This window comes from Dermacentor albipictus, chromosome 3 (assembly GCF_038994185.2).
Source record: "Dermacentor albipictus isolate Rhodes 1998 colony chromosome 3, USDA_Dalb.pri_finalv2, whole genome shotgun sequence".
NCBI lineage: Eukaryota > Metazoa > Arthropoda > Arachnida > Ixodida > Ixodidae > Dermacentor > Dermacentor albipictus.
In genome coordinates this window covers 142,286,174-142,305,530 of record NC_091823.1, presented here as the reverse complement: position 1 = coordinate 142,305,530, position 19,357 = coordinate 142,286,174, and the positions used below count along the sequence as shown (strand labels likewise).

At 48.4% G+C, this 19,357-nt stretch overlaps 1 protein-coding gene across 4 annotated transcripts in view; it reads right to left on the bottom strand.

Annotated features, from left to right (window-relative positions):
- Positions 1 to 1,250: 1,250 nt before the first annotated feature.
- Positions 1,251 to 19,357, bottom strand: part of LOC135905337 (ETS homologous factor-like) — a 477,295-nt gene continuing 459,188 nt past the window's right edge. Inside the window, exons 2-9 of one of the 4 annotated variants that reach the window (XM_065436368.2) lie at positions 18,565 to 18,637; positions 17,981 to 18,143; positions 16,926 to 17,225; positions 14,759 to 14,866; positions 13,051 to 13,185; positions 11,982 to 12,068; positions 10,935 to 11,130; positions 1,251 to 7,093 (exon numbers count right to left, since the gene is read on the bottom strand). In XM_065436368.2, coding sequence (XP_065292440.1) covers positions 7,003 to 7,093; positions 10,935 to 11,130; positions 11,982 to 12,068; positions 13,051 to 13,185; positions 14,759 to 14,866; positions 16,926 to 17,225; positions 17,981 to 18,143; positions 18,565 to 18,637 — 1,153 coding nt within the window. In that variant the 3' untranslated portion in view covers positions 1,251 to 7,002. Of the gene's footprint in view, positions 7,094 to 8,760; positions 9,341 to 10,934; positions 11,131 to 11,981; positions 12,069 to 13,050; positions 13,186 to 14,758; positions 14,867 to 16,925; positions 17,226 to 17,980; positions 18,144 to 18,564; positions 18,638 to 19,357 lie in introns of those variants that run through there. The other 3 variants (XM_065436367.2, XM_065436370.2, XM_065436369.2) reach the window with 3 other exon arrangements.

Below are 19,357 nucleotides of genomic sequence, written 5' to 3'. Positions count from 1 at the left end.
CGCATTTTGCGTCCCCTCTTACAAGGTATTTGCCTCAGGTGCCTTCTTTGTCTAGTCCACTAAACGCGAAATGCTTTTTGAGCCAGTTCTGTGTCGCTTTGACGACACCACTCCTAGGGTTATCCATATACCGGCGCTAGCAGGCATGGCTTGGCGCTATTGTTTCGAAACGTGACAACAGTTCACAAGAACGAGTTGTCGCCTACGTTAGTCGTGCGCTCAACCCTGCCGCAAACGACTATGTTATCACTGAGAAAGAGTTCCTTGCTTTAGCTCTATCAGATCACTCTTATCGTCACGCTTCTGACTCATCACTTTGCCTTCTGCTGGCTATCTTCGATGAAAGATCTGCCTAGGTGCCTCGGCCGCTGGTTTCTTCGTTTACAGGAGTATTATTTCGGCACTTACAAATCTGGAAAGAGACACCCGGACGCTCACGCCCCTTCTTGCTGCCCCCTGTCACCACTGGGAGCTTACCGATACTCGCATACGACTTTCTGTGGAAATGAAGGGAAAGCTGCCGAGGAAAACATCGAGGTAATAGCGCTCCTAGCAAATACTCCCACATCCTCTATATTCATGTTAGTTTAGGTTCGGGAACAGAGAGCATAACCATTTACTTCAGCGCTTACAATAAAATAAGACAGCGATTAAACCACCAAGCGTTAATTTTGAGTTCTTTTTACCACTTTTGTCTGAAGCCTTTGGGCAAATGATAAACCACTGCGCGTGTAAGATACGCTAATTCAATGTCTGTTCCGAAAAACCCGAAGCGCTGCGAAACCTTTGCGGGGTAAGGCAAGTGCAGAAGTTCCACCCCTGCATTCTCACAGAAAGTTGTCCTTGAGTATAGCATTAGTGTTCTTGTGAAAACAAGGAATTTTGTTATTGAGTAGTTCAGCTGCAACAACTTACCTTTTCGCATGAACTCGCTAGTCTGCATGCGCTCGAATTCATGTGATGTTGGCAAGAACTTACGGGATAACTGCAACGAGATGTTCTCGCTGGCTGCGGGTGAACAGGCAGCAACACTGAGACAGCCTGAAGAGCACACTTAGAGTGAGTGCTTACGCTTGCGCCTGGCTGCACCTTTGTAGCGCATTTATCAACTTCCTTGCGCTCATCGAATGACAGTGCATTAATTTCGGTTGCTTGAGCACAGCTGATGCAGGCAGCGTCCGAAGGCTGTTGTACGTGGAGTGGCTCCGGGCAGCCACACATGCCATGTAGCGAAAAGACGACACGCAAAGGTTGTGGCTATCTACAAGTAGTCTTTATTTGGAATCTTGTCTCTCTCGTACACAGGTAAATAAACAGGATGGTCGAGTCGAAAAAAAAAAGTTAGAGAACAATGCGACTGGCGTACAGAGAGGTTTATAGTATACATATAATATATTTATATATATAAAGTAGCTCTGTTGTTTATAAAAAAAACTCATCTCTCAAATATACTTAGTTCTTTTTCTTTATCTCTCTTCTTTTCGTCTCGTAAAATATAGTCACAGGTATCAACAGGGCACACGTTTAGCGATGCCATAGGTTTTTTTTTCTCTCTCTCTTGAAGGCAGGACACGTATATTACAAAACAGAGACAAATCGGCATTTCCAAGTTGGACCACACTGAAAGCACCTGAAGGCGAAAGGGGTGCCCTCAAAGACCCACTCAATGCAAGTTCGTGCTACCGCAATGACTGGATTGGCCAGGGCCTCCGAAAGGAACATGAATTCCAGCTGCCGCGCCAACGTCTAAATGCTGCACCACATCTGTTACGACAATAAAGCGGTGAGTGTAGAGTACAGAGCTAATAACAGTCGCACAGCGCAACGGTGCCCTTGCAAAGAAACACTTATTTTCGAGTGTGCTTCCCGTACTAGTGACTCGTGTATTTCCAATGTACGCTTGATCTTGTTGTTTAGCCGTTTTAATTGTTTCTTTTATCCGTATTTTGTGTGTCTTCACATTAATGTAAGCGTTAGCGTGTGCATGTGCTAACGATTCGTATTTTATATATATATTGCTTTTTTCCATGACACATTGCTATTTGCAACGCAATGGGGATGGCGGACTGCTAAACTACCGATCCAAGCGATTATCGAGATCGAGTTTGATTTATACCCTTACATAAGGTCGGCGTTCTTCGATACAGTTTCGCAAAATAGTCAGACTAAATTTTTTTTTTCTTTCCTAATTGCGCCGAGAGCAGGTACCGTACCGGGTCGGGTTAACTGCGCAAGTGCGAACGACGTAGGACTTGACCGTAACCACAGCGAGCGAGCTGCAAGAGCTCATCACTTAGACGTCCAACGCAGCTGGAACGCACCGTCCCTTCGAAACTGAGGCAGTCGCGCACGATGACGTCAGAGCACTGTTAGAACTTGGCGCTCTTGTTTCAAGAGCAGTGCACCCGTGTCATCACGCGCACTTTACAATTCAATGGTAGTCACTTGGCTCCTAAGTCTCTGTTTTTTGAAGGCACAATGGTTTTGTCAATACTGAAAGAGTTCATAAGAGAACAGAGAACTGTTGAGCAACTTGGGACTCTTTCTCTCTCTCTCTCAATTTCACACAACAATCGATAATAGAGAAATAGAAAAGGAGACATGACTGCGGCGCCAAGGCAAACAAGACCACACTTTCAAACATCAGTCTTGACCTGCTTTCCTTAAGTACTCGCGGAGCGCAGTGACGTCAACCCGGAAAAGATACAAAAAGAACAGCCGCAGCTGGTAAAGGACCAGCCGGAGCGGGAGTATTCAGTAAGAAATGTACATGTCCGATGCAGAGCTCTTTCACGAGATGAAAGAAAAAATACAAATGCAGCAGCGGAACCGTTCCGTCACCCGTGAACGAGACAGCGTTGATCGCTTCTCGTCTCCACAGATCAACTCCACAGATTGCAGGAGTTGCTTCCCTGTGCGGCATCTGGTTTAGGGCACAACACTGACACCTTCATTAGCTAAATGATTAAATGCAAAAAAAAGCGCGTTTCGCACAACCGTTCTAGGGATCACTTGTTTTAGGGGTGTGCGAATGTCCGAAACTTTTTGAATAACGAAACGGATATCGTGCTATTTGATTAGTTCTTCGAATCGAATAGTCATTGTTCGATGAGGTCCCCGAATCGAATTGTCTCAATTTGAAAAATACGAATATTTTTTTACAATACCTTACGTAGTCCACTGCAGACGATCAAGCATTTAATTAAAGGGAAAATGCGGTATTTTTTTATCACATATACGCTGGACATAACGTCCCACAGCACGCAGCGTCGCTTAGTCAGCCAGACTTCTCCAACTATGCACGATCATTAGGAATAAAATGTCGTTTAGACACGGCTACGAGCAGTGGGTATATGTTTGCGCTATTTATGGATGCAGCTTCTGTGTCCTCTCGTCAGATTGGAATCGGAACACGCTTCATTGCAGCATGCCTTATAAAATAGTGGTACCACCTGCCGCGACAATTTTAGCTGTGGAAAAAAGGTGCTTCATCTTTTTTTTCCATTTTGCCGTTGCCGCAAACGGCAGGCATGCGTATGGTCCCTACGGTATACGCGCATATTAAGTGGTCCAAAAGGTTACCTTTATAACCTGATAATGCTTGGCCGCGTATTTTCCTAAAAGTCCCGAATTCGCGAACAACCTGCTTAGTAGGTTCTAATACTACCTTCGTGCTGTTAATAAAGAAAGCTTTATATTACGCTGTGTAATGACAGAAACTTTCTATCGAATACCAGGATGTTAAAATTGTTAGATATTAATGGCGACACGGTTGCACATTATTCGCAAAATATTCGAAAAATATTCAATATTCGATTCGGTTCTCTTCTAGCGCTATTTCACGCATATTCGATTCGTTTCAGGCACTATTTGATTTATACTCAATTAGGTCTCATAAAAAGTGCTATTCGTATACTACTTGTTTTGAAGCCAAGTGTAATCGGTACGTACTACTATGTTTTACAATAGTGGATGTTAAGCTGTGGACTACGGTGATTCACCGGTGAACTGTTTGCATTCGGCCCCGTATGAATTTTTACCGTGTCGAAACGGCGTAGAACCAGTAAAGTTTATCGCCGCGCAAGTTGTCAAAGTCCGGTTAAGAGGGGTTGTGCAAATATTACGAGACAAAATGAGAGACCTGCACAGGATGAGGGTAGAATCGCACAACTCCTTAACACGACATTGGCTCACCCTATAGTGCGGCAGGCAACGCAATTTTCTCCGAGTCTGATCGTAAAAGATTTTAAGCGCACTTTGTATTCGTACAAGTTTGGACCGCGGACATGGACGGCAACGTGGGCAGATTGCTTATCTCCCGGGGCGCTGTAATTTTCACATTTCAATTTTCAATTTGCGCTTCGAAATAATGTCTCTCGTGGCTCGGAACCGGGACCGCTGCTGCTTTTGTAGCTGCGATAGCCCTGTGTTCGAGAAATGCAGGGTACCAGAAAGAAAAGGAAAAACAAAAAACAAAAGGCGAAGGCGAGGAACAAGTGACAACAAAAAATTCTGGATACACATTATGTACGCGTTATGTTGAAAAGATGGGAATGCAATTTATGTCTCGCGATATAAGAAAAGGTGTTAACACAAATGATGTTGCCTGGAACGCTCGTGCGTGAGAACACCCGAATAAAAAAAAAATACTGTTCTGGCATCTTTATACACAAGGCTTTGTACAGGATGTCGCTTCACGTTAAGGACGCACCAATCCTTGTCGCCTCATTTTTTTTTTCTCTCTCTCTTCCCCACAGAGCTCACAAACAAATGAAAGAGAACGATGAAAATAAGAAAGATTTCATGACACAAAACCAGTAAATCAAGTAAGTTACCGGCAGCGTGGGCGCTAATATGAACATCCGGGCAGGGAATGACTGCTCGACATGAGTATGTTTCGTCGATGATTGCACATATGACAGAGGAGACAATGTACAGGCTTCACCGTTCCGCTGAGAGCCAGCTTTCGTTTGTGCGTAACCACCGCGTGCCTACGTGCGGTGCACTAAGATTGCTACAAATACGTGACGACTTCTCCCGGGCGGCCTCGCAGTAATCGGAAGTACAGCACGGATCAATGTTAAAGCGAACGAAGAATTTGGGATAAAACCGACAGACCGCAACACAGCCTCGACTCTGCCACAACAACTACGTTACGTGGCACGTTGGTTAGCCATCTAGACGCATAAGTAGGCCTCGCGGGCCTTCGTGCCATGCGTCAGCCGTAATCGATATCAGCATACTAACTATAGTTGTTTCCTTTCGGAGTCCAGCACAATGTGTACGTATGCACAAGGAGGCCGAAGTGATTTCTTTCGAAACATGTTGGCAGTCAGCAGCGGTAAGCCATTAAGTTTTTGTTCACCAGCCCGCACAACCTTAGTGAGACCCGTTGGCCTATCCCGATCTTTCATTCCTGTTTATCTGGTTGCCGCTATCCAGCCCTAGTGATTACGCTGCAATTCGCTTGAGCAGCCGTACATTAGTGAAATGATTCGGAGAGGCTTTGAAGTCAACAGAAATGCAAACCGCTCATCGAACGTTCGTAACCAACGACCTTTTCAATTTCAGTTGTAACCTGCCGACAAGCGACTGATCAACGACGACGAATAACTTAATGCGCTACCACCATCGCCGTTCCGACGCTTGACGAGAAAGCACAACTCCACTGGCACAGCACGCACAAAGTTGCACAGCACGACCAACACCAGTGAACGAATCTGGCACGTCAAAACTCGTCCGCACAGAACAACATGCTCTACGCAGTGTTTCACGTAAACAAGCTGTCAGCAAAAATATAAAAACAGTTTTTCAGCAGCATTTATGCAGGCGGCCGTAAAGACTCTTCACGCAGCATCGTCACTGCATTGACATATACGTGACGTGCTGGAATGGAACGATGACATAATATTGCTTTTTATTTTCTCTTCTTCTTTACGACTAGAGCGACGTAAACTTTAAAACTTTATAAGAACGAAAACCCCCCGCTAGTTCGCCATTAAGACAGCGACGCCAGCGGTGAGTGGAATGAATAGAGCAGTGGTATAAGAATTGCACATTGTCAGGAATCATAGTGTACTCAATGTGAAACCTTCTCTGCATCGCCGATTTAGCGTATTTTGCCATAGCGCTTCGAGCTTTGCCAAAGCATGCGCGACGACTGCTCCACAACGTTTGGCAGGGAAATATCCTCCAGCGCACCGGCGAAACGTCGAGCGCTCATGTGTCGTCTGCTCGGAAGCGAATCAGCTCGAGCGTTTCGTGTCTAGCGTCGTCTGCACGGAGCGCGTGCCGAGCAGACGACAGACGCCAGCGTCTGCCAAACGTTTGTTAAGCCTTTTTTTCCGCTCCCCATTTCTGCGCCACCAGAACCGTCCCCCCACCCGCACTATATGGGGACCTAAACAATACCGCCGAAAGTATGTGAACGCTGACGGCTTCGTTCATCATCACTTCCCTGAAGCATCAGCCCCCGTCGTCACAGGGACGACGATTGTTAAACATTGCGTTACTCCGTCCCGGGACCAAGCGGCGTGTGTACGTCGCACTCTTTTTGAAACAAACAACGTACGCGCGCACACGCTCACAAACACACATGCACTCACAGGGGATGCAAATGAACAAAAAGATCAAAACAGGGATTAAACGAGAATCAAAGGATGCACACTGATAAACAATGGGGCAAAGGAGGCAGAAAGAAAACGAAATTGGGATGGGAGTCATACACGTCGAGTCTGTGTTACAACAGCAAGGAAAAAATGTCAAAGTTAAAAAAAATGCACGTGTGTGACAGCCATCAAAATGAGGCCTGTCAAACGCACTCTAGAGCGATTGTTCCCGTAAGAAGATGCAAAATAACAACGAAGGAGACATAAAAAAAAAAGGTATGCAGCGCTCTACGAACATGCGGGTACATAAGTTCTCTGTCGTTCCAGCTGCAATCGTGATGTGGTTCTGTTCGTGGTTGTTGCAGAGAACGAGGGGGCCTGCAGCCTTCAAGCTTTATGGTCTCCATCCAGTGGCGTTGGGACCAAATTTGTACACGAGCCGTCGTCCAAACACCGGTAGGAGGACCTGGCTTTTGTAGTAGTATCTGAATCCACGGAGGGAAACGTGAAAGCAAAGGAGGGGAGAAGCACACAGAGCTACAAGGTTAGACAAGCTCGGCGTGAGAACGTCATTTCACAACTGATAAATTGAACTATCACTCGCTCAACTTGAAGCGAAAAATCTACAGCAACCTCGACACCTAAAAGAACCGTAAATGAGAAAAGAGGTCACCTCAAGTGACCTTCCATAGACTCCTGCCATTAGAAAAGTATAGTCGTTTTCAAAGGATGCGCACGACTGCATCTTGCGATTCACTGACAGAAAGCAACATATAATGCAAAATACGTTGCCCAAGTGTGAAAATTCGGGTTGTACGTACGTGATCGATGTTCGTTGCGCTGGATTAAACAACGACAGAAGAAGGATAAGAAAAAGACAAGTGCGCCTCGTGTTCTCCTTTGTCGTTTCTTTTGTCGTTCTCGTCACACTGCTCCACAAACATCAATTACGTTGCGGACAACGCCGGCATTCCAGCACATGCTGAGCAGACCGTAATGACTAGAGCACAATCATGTTGCCACGGGCTTGGAGCAAGTTGGCTTGTACAAACAGGGCACATTAAACACACACACACATACAATAACACAATGTCTGTAGCTAGCAGCAAAATGCGCTACCGAAGTGCAAACATTTGGCTTTGTTTCGGGGCCATACAGAACCCAGTGTGCTCATCCGCACGGACCCTGTAAACCAAGTTTGGTTGAGTTTATGAGCTAAATAATGGCGTGGTAATTACAGCTTGAGCACATTGTCGCATTAGTTTTGGCCTAACATAAACTAGAGATCTTCTCTCTGTTAGGTTTTCCTGCAGCTATGCAGATTTCATTTTGTTTACAAGCCGTGTTTGTGTTGCCGGCATTAAAACTTCCGCAGCACATAACTGTTATATAGTATTTGAACACTGCCGATATGATAGCACCCGCAAGTTGTTGTGAAAGAGTCATGTGAAGACCTAATATCACTGTAGCTACGTAGCCTTCTTTTTTTCTTTTTTGGCACTGACACTGCAGTCCTTACGTAGATACGGGACAATATCTGGAGCTATTCTTTGCGCTCTAAGACAGTAGAGAACGCTAAGGAACAACGATGTTTTGTGGTATACTGTCGTACAGCGGCGTTCAGGCATGCTACGCCGCTTTAGGATTTTTGATTTTTTTCGAAATGAGCACTAATGTCTGTGTTGTGATCCACGAGCTGTTTCCCTACAATGATTTTTTTTTCTGCTGAAGGCTCGCTGGCAGGATGTTCCAAATAGTTCACTGAACCTAGTGTCGGTGGAAAGTCAGGAGACTTTAAGAATATTTTTCTTTCGCATAGATTGTAATCTTTGCATCAGCACACAAACAAATATTGGAAAAACTATTTTTTGCAACACTCAGCCCTGTAACCTTAAGTATGTGCGTGTCGGACGACCAATGCGAGCAAATAACACTAATTTGTACACCAGGCTCCTTGGCGTCTACGGGAGCCACCTCAGGCGTAGTTCACATGCCCGCGTGACACGGTGGCAGTGTCAAACTCGGCTGCTAAACTGCTTAAACATTAGAAGACGACGATACCGAACACCTTGGTGGTGAAGCAGCGCACTGACAAGGACAACGTGAAGACACACAAGAAAACACGACACTCTCTGCTTTTCTTGTGTGTCTTCGCATTGTCCTTGTTGAGCTGCTTCACCACCAAGGTATCATGATTAATCGCCAACTCGCCCAACTTTCCACATTACTGAACTTCAATACCGAACACGCTGCTTCAGCTCTGTCTTTATACGATCGGTCACCGATGCGTGCAACGCAGCAATGACTCTTGTGTTTCGCGCAGAGCTGTCGCTGTGCCACGTGACACAGCATCATTCTTTCCAAGTGAACATTGCTAAAGGCGAGCACAGTGGAACACCTCACGCATGACAATGCATGCACACAAAGTGACGAATGTAGCGGGCGGAGGGTCAGTTCTGAGAGCACCACCACCACCACCACCGCCATCAAGAGTCAGTCACCACCACCTGCGCGAGTGTCAACACCACCGTCACCGGGCATCTTGGTGAGTGCGGGGAAAGAGGAGTGCGTGTCAGTGGGTGAGCAGAGAGGAGGTGTGAGAGCGAAGAGGTTGCGTCCCGTCCGCCTTCTCGCTCCAACCACTCGAACGGGGTCCGAACTTGTAGACGAGCTTTTTCGGCAGCCCCTGGGCCTTGGGAACGGGTTCTAGGATCTGCTTGCCGTAATAGGTTCTGGTGAGTACCACCACCCAGGAGGAAAGGGTGCAGGGTGTCAGTCAGGGGGAGAGAATGAGGAAGAGAGAAGAGACAGACATTCGGAGTGGTTAGTATCGGCAGAGGAACAGTAAAAAAAAAACTTGGAAGGCGATTCCACCTCCAGTTGAAGTCGATCAAGGACAATGTCTTCCTGAGCGTGTTAAGGGTGAGAATGGCGTGGAGTGACTGCGCACGGCACTAACGCGTCACCTCTCGCGTGAGGAAAGTACGACAAGCATCGGAGTGCTGACATTTATTGAATTTACTGGCTGCACTACCTTCATGATCGGCACATTTTTTTAGAATGCACTATATTGGGGATAGGCCCACCTAGTTAGACTTCAATACCTGTGGCATCGACCCATATTTTTTAAACTGCGCTACCTTCGGGATCGACCTATAAAAATGATCTAGAAATTCATATACCCGGTAAGGAAAAGTTGGGGTATCTCGCCAAGAAAGACATTGCCTTTAAGATGACTTTATATTGTCGCCATACTTGAGATAAGCATCGCTCTGACTTCTCTTTTCGGTATATTGCCGAACCGGCGTACAAGTCGAACACAGCTGATCAATATCCGCATCCTCGACAGGAAACGAGTGCTGTTTTGTCCAATGAGGTGCTTTTGCGGGTGTAAAGTATCGGTAAGCGGCCTCTTCTGTCAGATGGTGCGTGAGTACATATATAGTCGGCGCTAGCTTCTAACGTCGCTCCCGAAACATTCATCCAACTCTTCTTTTACAGCATTAATGCACAGCAATATTCCTTTCTTGAATAACGTTGTGACCAGTACATCCGAAAATGCGAAACCCCGAACGGTATTTCCCCGTTTGCTTAGCCGTTGCTCTTTGTCGGTAATGCCTGAGTGAAGGATTCAAAATGGCATATTTTTCTTGAGAAGCCGGAAGCTACATTTTGGACCAATTGTGCTAGTGTACCAACGTAACAAACACTTGCTTAATAACTGTGCTAAATACACGCTTATTAGTATTGCTAGTTAGTCAGAAAAACCACCACCAAAGTCATAGCATGCAAAAAAAGATAAGTCATTCAAGGAACTGTGATCAACGGTAGCAATTCTTTTGAATCGATTCAAACTTCTAATGCAATATATAGATTACTTCAGACCACAGCTACAAATGTTGAGCAATGCGTATTATAGCCTTTTACCCTGGAAAGCGAAATAGCAGGCAAAGCTAACCAAACTTATCCGATGCAGTGTGTGCGGCATTTTTTTTTTCTGAATAAATGCACGCAGGATAAGCTACCATTCACATTTATGCCATGGACTGAGTCATCGATTAATAACGTCCATGACTTAGCCGTCAACGGCGATACAAAAATGCTCAACTTGCAGAACTTTGAGTGAACTGAATCATGCAAGTAAACATACGCAAACAAACAAGAAATCGGCACCGTTGACCACACTTCCTCCGACTGCAGTGTAAGAATGACGCGACGAGTGTTCCTCCTAATCATGCATCCACGGTTCCACCCGTTGCAACGAGCAAAAAACAAAAACGCGTGCGACACTTGGCGGGGGCCCGGCATCGCGAGCTGCGCACGTACCTCATGGCCCGGCTGAGCTTCTCGTAGGTCATGCGCGGGTTCTGCTTGCGGTCGCCCCACATCTTGGCGACCTTGTCGGACTGGACGAACTTGAAGATGCCGTCCTCGCGCCTCTCCCATCGTATGAGGCTCGGGTTGGTCGACGGGTTCAGCAGCAGGTCGCGGATGAACTCCCACAGCTTGCCCATGCCTTTGCCTTTTGAATCAGCGAAGAGCGGAGAGAAAAGGGACGACGGATTATGAAATCGGACATTAAGGCTGTCGGATAGGGCTGATGCAAAAACACTTCTTGAGGTTAGAAGGAAAAATGACGAGCGAAAGGTCCAATGAAGAATTTCATGCTCGGGTACATGCGTCGGAAGCAGAGGTGTTATTATGGCAGTGATGTCATGCACGGTGCGCGCACCAAAACAGAAAGGCAGGCAAGCCTTGAAGAATGGCCGCTGCAGTTATCACATGTGCGCTCAAAGCATTATTCATTAACTCCTCGGCGCATAAGTAACGCTGCAGATGATGTTACCGTTAGATGCACTTCGTAAATTGCAGACTTGTTGACATTACACACGTTACCACAGGTGGCACTCCATTTTAGTCCGCTTATTCTGTCAGTTTCGAAGAATGAGCTTGAGGTACTTCCCGAGGAACGTCTTGTCCTAAGCATCCTAAGCGGACAAAGAGGCTCCGTCGATCGCTTGATGATTACCTACCATCCCTTTCAGCATATCCTGTAACGGGGCATCTAGGCCTGTTTGCTGTCACGAGACGTAGGTTCAGGCTACTTCGAACTATCCTGCGAAGCGGCCCTGAGCGAATGCTGCACGGTTAAAGCGTTCGGCTGTGCGAGTGGACGTCAGGCGCCAGCACACCTTCGGCGTCTTGGCAAAGCCAAACGAAAAAAAAAAGTACACAGCGGGCAGTGCAACGCGTAGTAGAGCAGCAGAGCAAGCTTGCTGGCTGGCCTGAGAGAGAGAGAGAGAGAGAGAGAGAGAGAGAGATACAGAGAGAGGGGAGGAAGAGAGAGAGGAGTGTGTGTGTCAGAGTGCTTACCTGCTCGGCTGCGCACTTTGGCCTCTTTGATGGGGGGCCTGCCCCTGCGTCCTTTCTTTTTGCCCATCATGGGCATGGGAGGGGGCACTGCGGATGCAGACAGGGCAGAGAGAGAGAAAAAGAGGCAACGCCGGCGTCAGCGTCCACGCAGCTACTCGATACAATCACTCCGGCAACCTAACCAGCAAGCTTGCCCGCCAACGCGCACGCGGTTCGCCATCATCCCCCGCCCACCGATTCCTGGTTCTTTCTCGGAATGCGCAGAGACTTACGACTGCGCCTTCCATTCCACGGGATCCCTGTATGGCAGACCAACTAGCCCGAATTGATGCCTTGGTCCATTCACTAGTTCGGGTGCATGTTAGGGCGAGGGTTAGTCACGGTGTCCCGCCAATTTCGGAAGCACTAGTGATGGCCTTCATTTTTTTTTCGTTTTTTTTGCTAGTCAAATAATTTGACAAGAGTAGTACCCTTGGATATGGACTGGTCGAAATCTGAAACTCAGGTGTCCGTATATTATATAAACCTAATGTACATTAATGTTTACAAGTAAGAAAATGCTTTGTTAAGGCATGTCTCATTCACATCTGAAGGTATGGCTTACGACCTAAAGTCACTTTCCTTCTCAAATTTGTACAAGGTAAACATGCTATCAAATATATTATCTTAGGAAGTTCAGAGGCTTCTGCACCCTCGCGGCTGCCCCCGTGTAATTTACAACTAAACCACAGTTAAACATACGGGTAGTTTGTATGACCACGCCGCCACGCTGGAGTGCATGGTAGTGATGAGAAATGTGCATAGGCTGTAAGTTACTATGGCTTACGTCGAAGCTTTATACCACTGACTGACAATGCGCACAGACTTCCTGTCCTCTGGCAGGTTTCTTTAGCGACAGGCGTCCTACTGTTCCATCGAACTAGGGAAATAAACGTGAGCGACGCCTCAGCGTAGCTGGACTATACGAACTACACGCGCACAGAGGCGGATGACCGCAAGACGTCGCGGGCGAGCGAAGAGCATGCAGTGCCAGGCCGAGACAAACAAACAGGTGCCGAGCGCCACTCACTCTGCTTGGCGAGTATCCGCGTGTCGTGCGGCATGTACGGGAAGAGGTTCTCCGTCCGCTCGTTGACGGTGCTCAGGCTGCTGCTGGTGCTGCCGCTGTCCGACTCGGCGAGACCCGGGGACCCCGATGACGTCACTGCGAGGAACGGAGGGACGAAAAGGCTTCGTCAGCTCCGGCTTCCAACCCGGCAGTGCGCGCGCCTTTTCCCACGTGCGCTCGTTTCGCCGAATGCGCTCTTTGCTCGCGACTTTATATGCACGCCCGACCACATCCTGCCCACTTGGTTATAGCGGCAGGCGCACGATTCTGGTACCAGCGGCATGAAAAAAAAAACTGCGACAGAACACATAACTGCAGCGCGGGAAGTGTGATGAAAAAAAAAAGTATCTCTTGTCGTCGGTTTAAGATCTCTGCTTAAAGACTGCGCACCGGCAGTACATACTGGCAAGTGTGCAGGCCTGCAACTCTCTCCAGCAGGGTAACTGGAGGCTACCGCCCAATGACGCAGGCAAATGCACGCCAGATTTTGCGCTGAAACGCGGGTCCTTGTACGACGGCTCGCCAGCCACCAAAGTGCTTCTCTCAGAAAAAGAAAATACTACCAAGGGCAGCAATTTTCCTTTTCCACTGTTTCTGCCTTTCCCTCCTTAGTCCGTATAAACCACGCCTGCTTTATCGCCTGCCATGAAGCACGAGCGCCAGTAATGACAAACAAACAGAAAGGGAGGAGAATCACCTCTCTGAAATAGAAACCGCAGGATTAGCTTTTTTTATGGGTTCACGCTCGTGCCTCCTTCTGCTCGGCGTGTTTCACTGTCGACCCTTTGGGGAAACCCGACTGCTCATTAATCGCAGCGTCAGTACTGCAGTACACGGGTCGGCGGGTTCGAGTGCCGACCGGGCGACCACTTTCCAATATGGCCGCCCGGTCTAGCCTATATAGTCGAGCGTACGATAGTGCTTTTCTGGATCGCGCTAAAGAACGCCCGGTGACAAAAATTCAACAGAATTAGTCGCACATTACGATGTCTTCGGTAGCCGTTCTCTTTCTTTGGCACGTTAAACGCAAACAATTTTTCAATCAGTTAATTAGTCACTAATTCATTCAATTGATTGAACCAGCGTTGAACTTCGTTCAGCGAAACTTAAAATTTCGCCAGTCTCAGCTATAACGCAATGCGTTTAAAACATCCGTGAAACCGATATTAGAGAGTATATGCCTGCCCCGTAAGGGCTTCATCGGAAACCACGTTGATTTTCCAAATAGAATGTATTCGGAGCGAAGCGGCTAGGTTTGCCCTGGGCGAAGAACGGAGAGTGTTACCATGATGAAGGAAAAATTGAGCAGAGAATCGTTGTCTTTAGGGCGAAGGAGACTAAGGTTAAAGCTTTTTTTTCTTTTTCAGATATTCTACCGTAAGGTTGCAAATAATAAAGAAACTTACCTAAAGAAATTATCATACCCTAAAAATACGTGAATACCGGCTCAGGACGTGCCTGTTCGCTAGCTCTTTTTCCAGCGCAATGGTACAAGCTGCCTGAATAGCAAGTACGCTGCCAAATTTAAAAGTTGTTTATATCTATGCGGCAACCCCCCTCCTGTTGCAACGTCTAAAGGTCAATGCGGGGTCATCCCAGAATAAAAAAGATATGCAAGCATGATCGAAGACGAAGACAGCACGTCTTCTAGAGCCATTGCAGTACTTACCGTTTTCAGAACCAGGACTACTGTTCTGGATTTCTAGAGTGTCGAAATAGCGAGGGTGGAAGGCGTATTTCTCGGGTTCGAAGTAGGCGTCCGACATGCCCATGACATCTGCAAGGGGTGGTTGAAAAATTAGTCACGTGCGAACAGAAACAAGCAGAAATTATAATACCGATTTTCATATACACTGAGGCACATACACCACGGTTTAATTAAATGACGAGCAAAAAGCTACACAGTCGCGTCATGCGACGGAAACGTGACGTTACCTACAGCTTTATTATTGGCAGCTTATTTGCCTCCAATCTACTTATTTCTGGCAGTTTTTTTTTTCTCCGTGTTGGCCTTCTATGGTGTCACTACATGCAACCGTTTCTCGGACAGTCCAACCGTAACCCATCTACAATGATTATCTACGCGCTCGCGAGCTCCAAGCTGCAGAGTACGAGTAAGCATACATTAAACGGGCATACGCAGTTCGCAGCAAGTGCAATGAATGCAGCGTGCGCTGCGTAAATTTACGGTCAAGCGGCGCGCGACTAAGTGCGAAGCAACAGCCGGTCGGTCATGACCGCGGAGCGAAACAAATCAAGCCGCGTACAGTCGATACGCGAACGACAAACGCACGCGCGCGCGTTCCGCTTCAATGCGCGCCTTGGCCCGGCCGAGTGAGATACGGCGAAATTAAAGCTGCGGCAACCGCCCGGGATGACGTCACCATGCGGTTCTGTTCGGCCACACCCGAGAGAGCCGCACAAGAATCGGGGGAGGGAGTCCCGAAATGTACCGCGCGCGACCGAGCAGGAATCGGTCGCCATCGTTTGAGTGGAGATGAGTTGGGACACATTTGCGCACCATTCCTCGCGAACCGGGCGAACGGACTTGCGCAACTCCGCCCGGCCTACACGCCAAATCGGGAGAAGAATCGGCGAGCTGCATCGTTCGGGAAGACGAAGACACGCGCATCGGCGATACAGTGGTTGTCGTAACGGGACGCAATAACTAATGCGCACGAGAGTTTCTCGGCGGCTTAGAAAGAACGAAAGCTCACCAGTATAGCTCGCTCTCGTGCCGGCTCGCTTGCGTCATTCCAAGTAACGAGAGGATGACGTTTTGGTTAGGAAATCGGGTATTAAGCCACGTGGAAGAGCGTTGCGCAGACACTGCTCAACACATTCAACGTGCGCTTGCTTGCGCGCACGTTGAATGCGCGCTGAATGCGCAACGGGCGCGCTTGCGTCGATTTTATTGTGCTTTAACTTTATACGGAACCTAACACCGACGCCGACGACATAAACGGCCCTGGATTGTCCATATGATTGCTAAAGCAATAAACTAATCCAAACCACCCTCAGTTAACTACGTCGACAACCGACCGCGCTTGTAGGTGGCTTCGCCACATAAAGATGCCTAGTGCAGCAAAGCCGACTTTCGCCAGACAAAGTGACATACTGACGAAAGCTAGGCAGCGCAAAGCGTCGCCGTTCTTTGATACCTTAAAGCGGACTCCCACTGTGGGTAATTTCGGTGTGGCTCATTCAGGGAACTGAAGCCACGAAGTAAACGAGAAATTCCTCATAGCTACAAGCACTACATTTAATGTCAGAACACCGCAGCTGCTAACGGAGCTGACGAGTTTCGACAACCGATGCGGCAGCTCTGGAAATTCCAATGACTGGCTTTTTATACCTTGTTCTAACTCAAAGGAAGTACAGGTTTCAATGATAGCTGAAGGTTTCTTTCAGGAAGGCGCATCGGGTTAAAAGTGTCTCACTGTGGAAGCCCTCCCATGCGAAGCTCGGTGTAGTGATTTTGAGCGTTTCTTTCGCACTACAACACGGCTGGATCCGTTCGCCAAAGGACGTAACCGCCTCGGGCCGGTACTTGTTCCGTATATAACACACGTCCTTGTAGTAAAGCTCCTGTTCTTTCACACCCAGAAACGAACGAAAATCGAGACAGCTTCGCAGCAGATGAACATCAGCGTCGACCTCACATGACATACGTGTACATTACTTTTCACCCAAATGCTGACGTCAGTAGTGGTATAGACACCGAACGTTTGATGGCGGTTGCATTCCCTCTTGATGTGCGAATGACCCCTTATTTTGGATTTATCGTGTAAACGGAAGGACCAAAAAAAGAAACCCACGGCAGCGGTGCCACTCACTGCGCGACGCGGCCGCGGCCGCCGTGCTGTTGCCCAGGTGTCGCTGCACCTCCTCGTACAGGCGGTGTCCGTAGGAGGGCGCGTGGGCGCGGAACTCGTCGAGGCTCATGCGGCACAGGTGCTCGCCGGTGAAGGAGGCGAACGCGGTCATGTTGATCTCGTCGTCCACGATCTCCACCTGGTTGTGGCTCGTCCAGGCGACCAGCCACTCGAGCACGTCGTGGGACTGCCAGTGCTGGATGGGCAGGCTCTGCCACCGGCTCTCGCCCAGGTCCAGCACGTCCGTCGGGAACGTGTCGCCTGCGCGAGCGCCGCCGCACCGCGCTACGTCACAAAATCGTGTGGGACCATACGCGAGAAACCCCGCAGCGTGGGCTTTCACCATAACGACAGGCATCCGCTTACGTTGACCGCAGTTCCGTCTTCGCGATAGGGGCTCATGCAGGATTAGGCCGCCAAGCTGTGCTGAGGCGTCCTTTATTTTTAGCGGGAGTGGCGCCCTGGCTACGTCGCAGTAAGTGCGAACTCTAACGAACCCGCTTGCGTTTCTGATCATAGAACCCGCTCAACGTGTTATTGCAGGACACCGACCACGAGAAGACGAAGAGGTTTATTGAATGGAAAAGACAGAGAGCTCGGCCGGAAAGTGAAGTATATGGCCTGCTATAGACTCTGGGCAAAGGAAGGGGAAGAGGAAAAGAAAGAGAGTCACAAAACAGACGGCACTAACTGGAAACCTAACTGTCAGCTAGGTCATGGCAACTGTCCTTGACAAATTTCGGAAACGTGCGGGAACGAACTAATATGCCGATTAGTGTGACTCTGCTAGCGGAGAAGTTATTTGTAAGCACTCCGGCACTATAACCGAACCAAACCTAAGAAAACGCTGCAACAACCCTAAGCACTCTTGCACTGTTTTTCTTATTTCTTTTTATCCCCGAGAGAGCATTCTAGCCACGACGCTAAACTAATAGGCGTAAGAGAATTGTCGCGACGCCACTTCCGTCCCCGTCCACATTGCCAGCGAGCTCTGTTTCGCAGTCCCGCGCACGTACCTTCGTAAGGTATGGGCCTGGAGGGAGCCATGAGGTCCATGTGTTGTAAGGAGGGTGTCACGTGGTCTGAACCGTCCAGGCCGATGGGCTGCAGGTTGCAGTACGCGTTCTTGTCCTCCTCGGACGGGTCGTACATGAACTGTTCGTCTGTGCTGAACGGGGACTGCGCATGCGCGAGGGAGAAGCAAAAAAATACAACCTCTATTTACTGGCGCCCGCTAATCAACCCGCAACTTGTTGTGCGCTAAGCGTGACAGTAATAAAGACAGTGCGGCTTCTCAAGTATTGCCACACACAGACGTGGAACACCAACAATCTCGTTTTCTTTTTTTTTTGTGTGTGTGTCGTCTGATGGTGCCTCGCGACTTTGCAGTCTGACAGGAATGCTGTGAAACTAACCAGCACATACTGTTTCAGCGCGAAGTAAGAGCGTCCCACAAGTACAGTATAATTAAGGGACGGCCACCCTCTGTAATGTTTGTACCTAGATTGAGACTGACACAAGGCGACAGCCAATATGTCCATAAACCGCTAGACTGTCGCAGAATCAGAGTGCTGAGTATTTAGAGCAGAAGTTGACGTACCTCATGGGTCCCCATGAGGTCTGTCTGGTTGAGCATCATTCTGTAGGCGAGGTTCTGCGTCCGGGACTGGACTCTGCAACAATACAGAAACAAGAAAGGGGAAGTGTAAGTACGCTGAAACCATTCTACAGCGCAAAGTACCCCTCGTCAGCTTTGCACCGTTACGAGTACTTTTCAAACAACTTCCCTCATGCACCGATGTTCGTCACATATGTTGATTGAAATTATTTTGTTTATCTAGGACCATGAAGACACTAACTGTCCTGCAATTAGCAAGCTACATAGCCTTCCATGTTTGCATCGTTTACGTTAGTGCTTGGCTTGGACTCTACGCCACATGTGCTTACAAGAAGATACACCCGTATCGTTGCTGTTAATTCATTATCACAAGTATACAGTTTTGGTCAAGTATGTTCTACGTCGATGTCCTTATGCAAAGTTGCCACGCATTCCTTTTATTCGAAGGTGCGCGTCAGTACGAACGACGCGTCACGAAGCCGAGAAAATTGCGCGCACAGCGATCCTGGCACATCGTGCGTAGCTTTTCCCCCCGGACCCGTTGCCGCCTGGTTCCACCAGAGCGCGCCACTGTCACGCGCCGTCCAGAGGCCCGTCGGCCCTTATACAGCGGTCCCCGCTGCGACAGGAGTGTTTACCGAGGTAACCGCGAGCTAAGCGCTGCGGAGCGCAACAGAAGAGAACAAGTGCCGCAAAAAAACGCTTAGGGCTGGATGCCTCCCAAACAAAACGGCGCCTGTCACAGGCGCGTCACGCTGCCGTCTTCGAATGACAC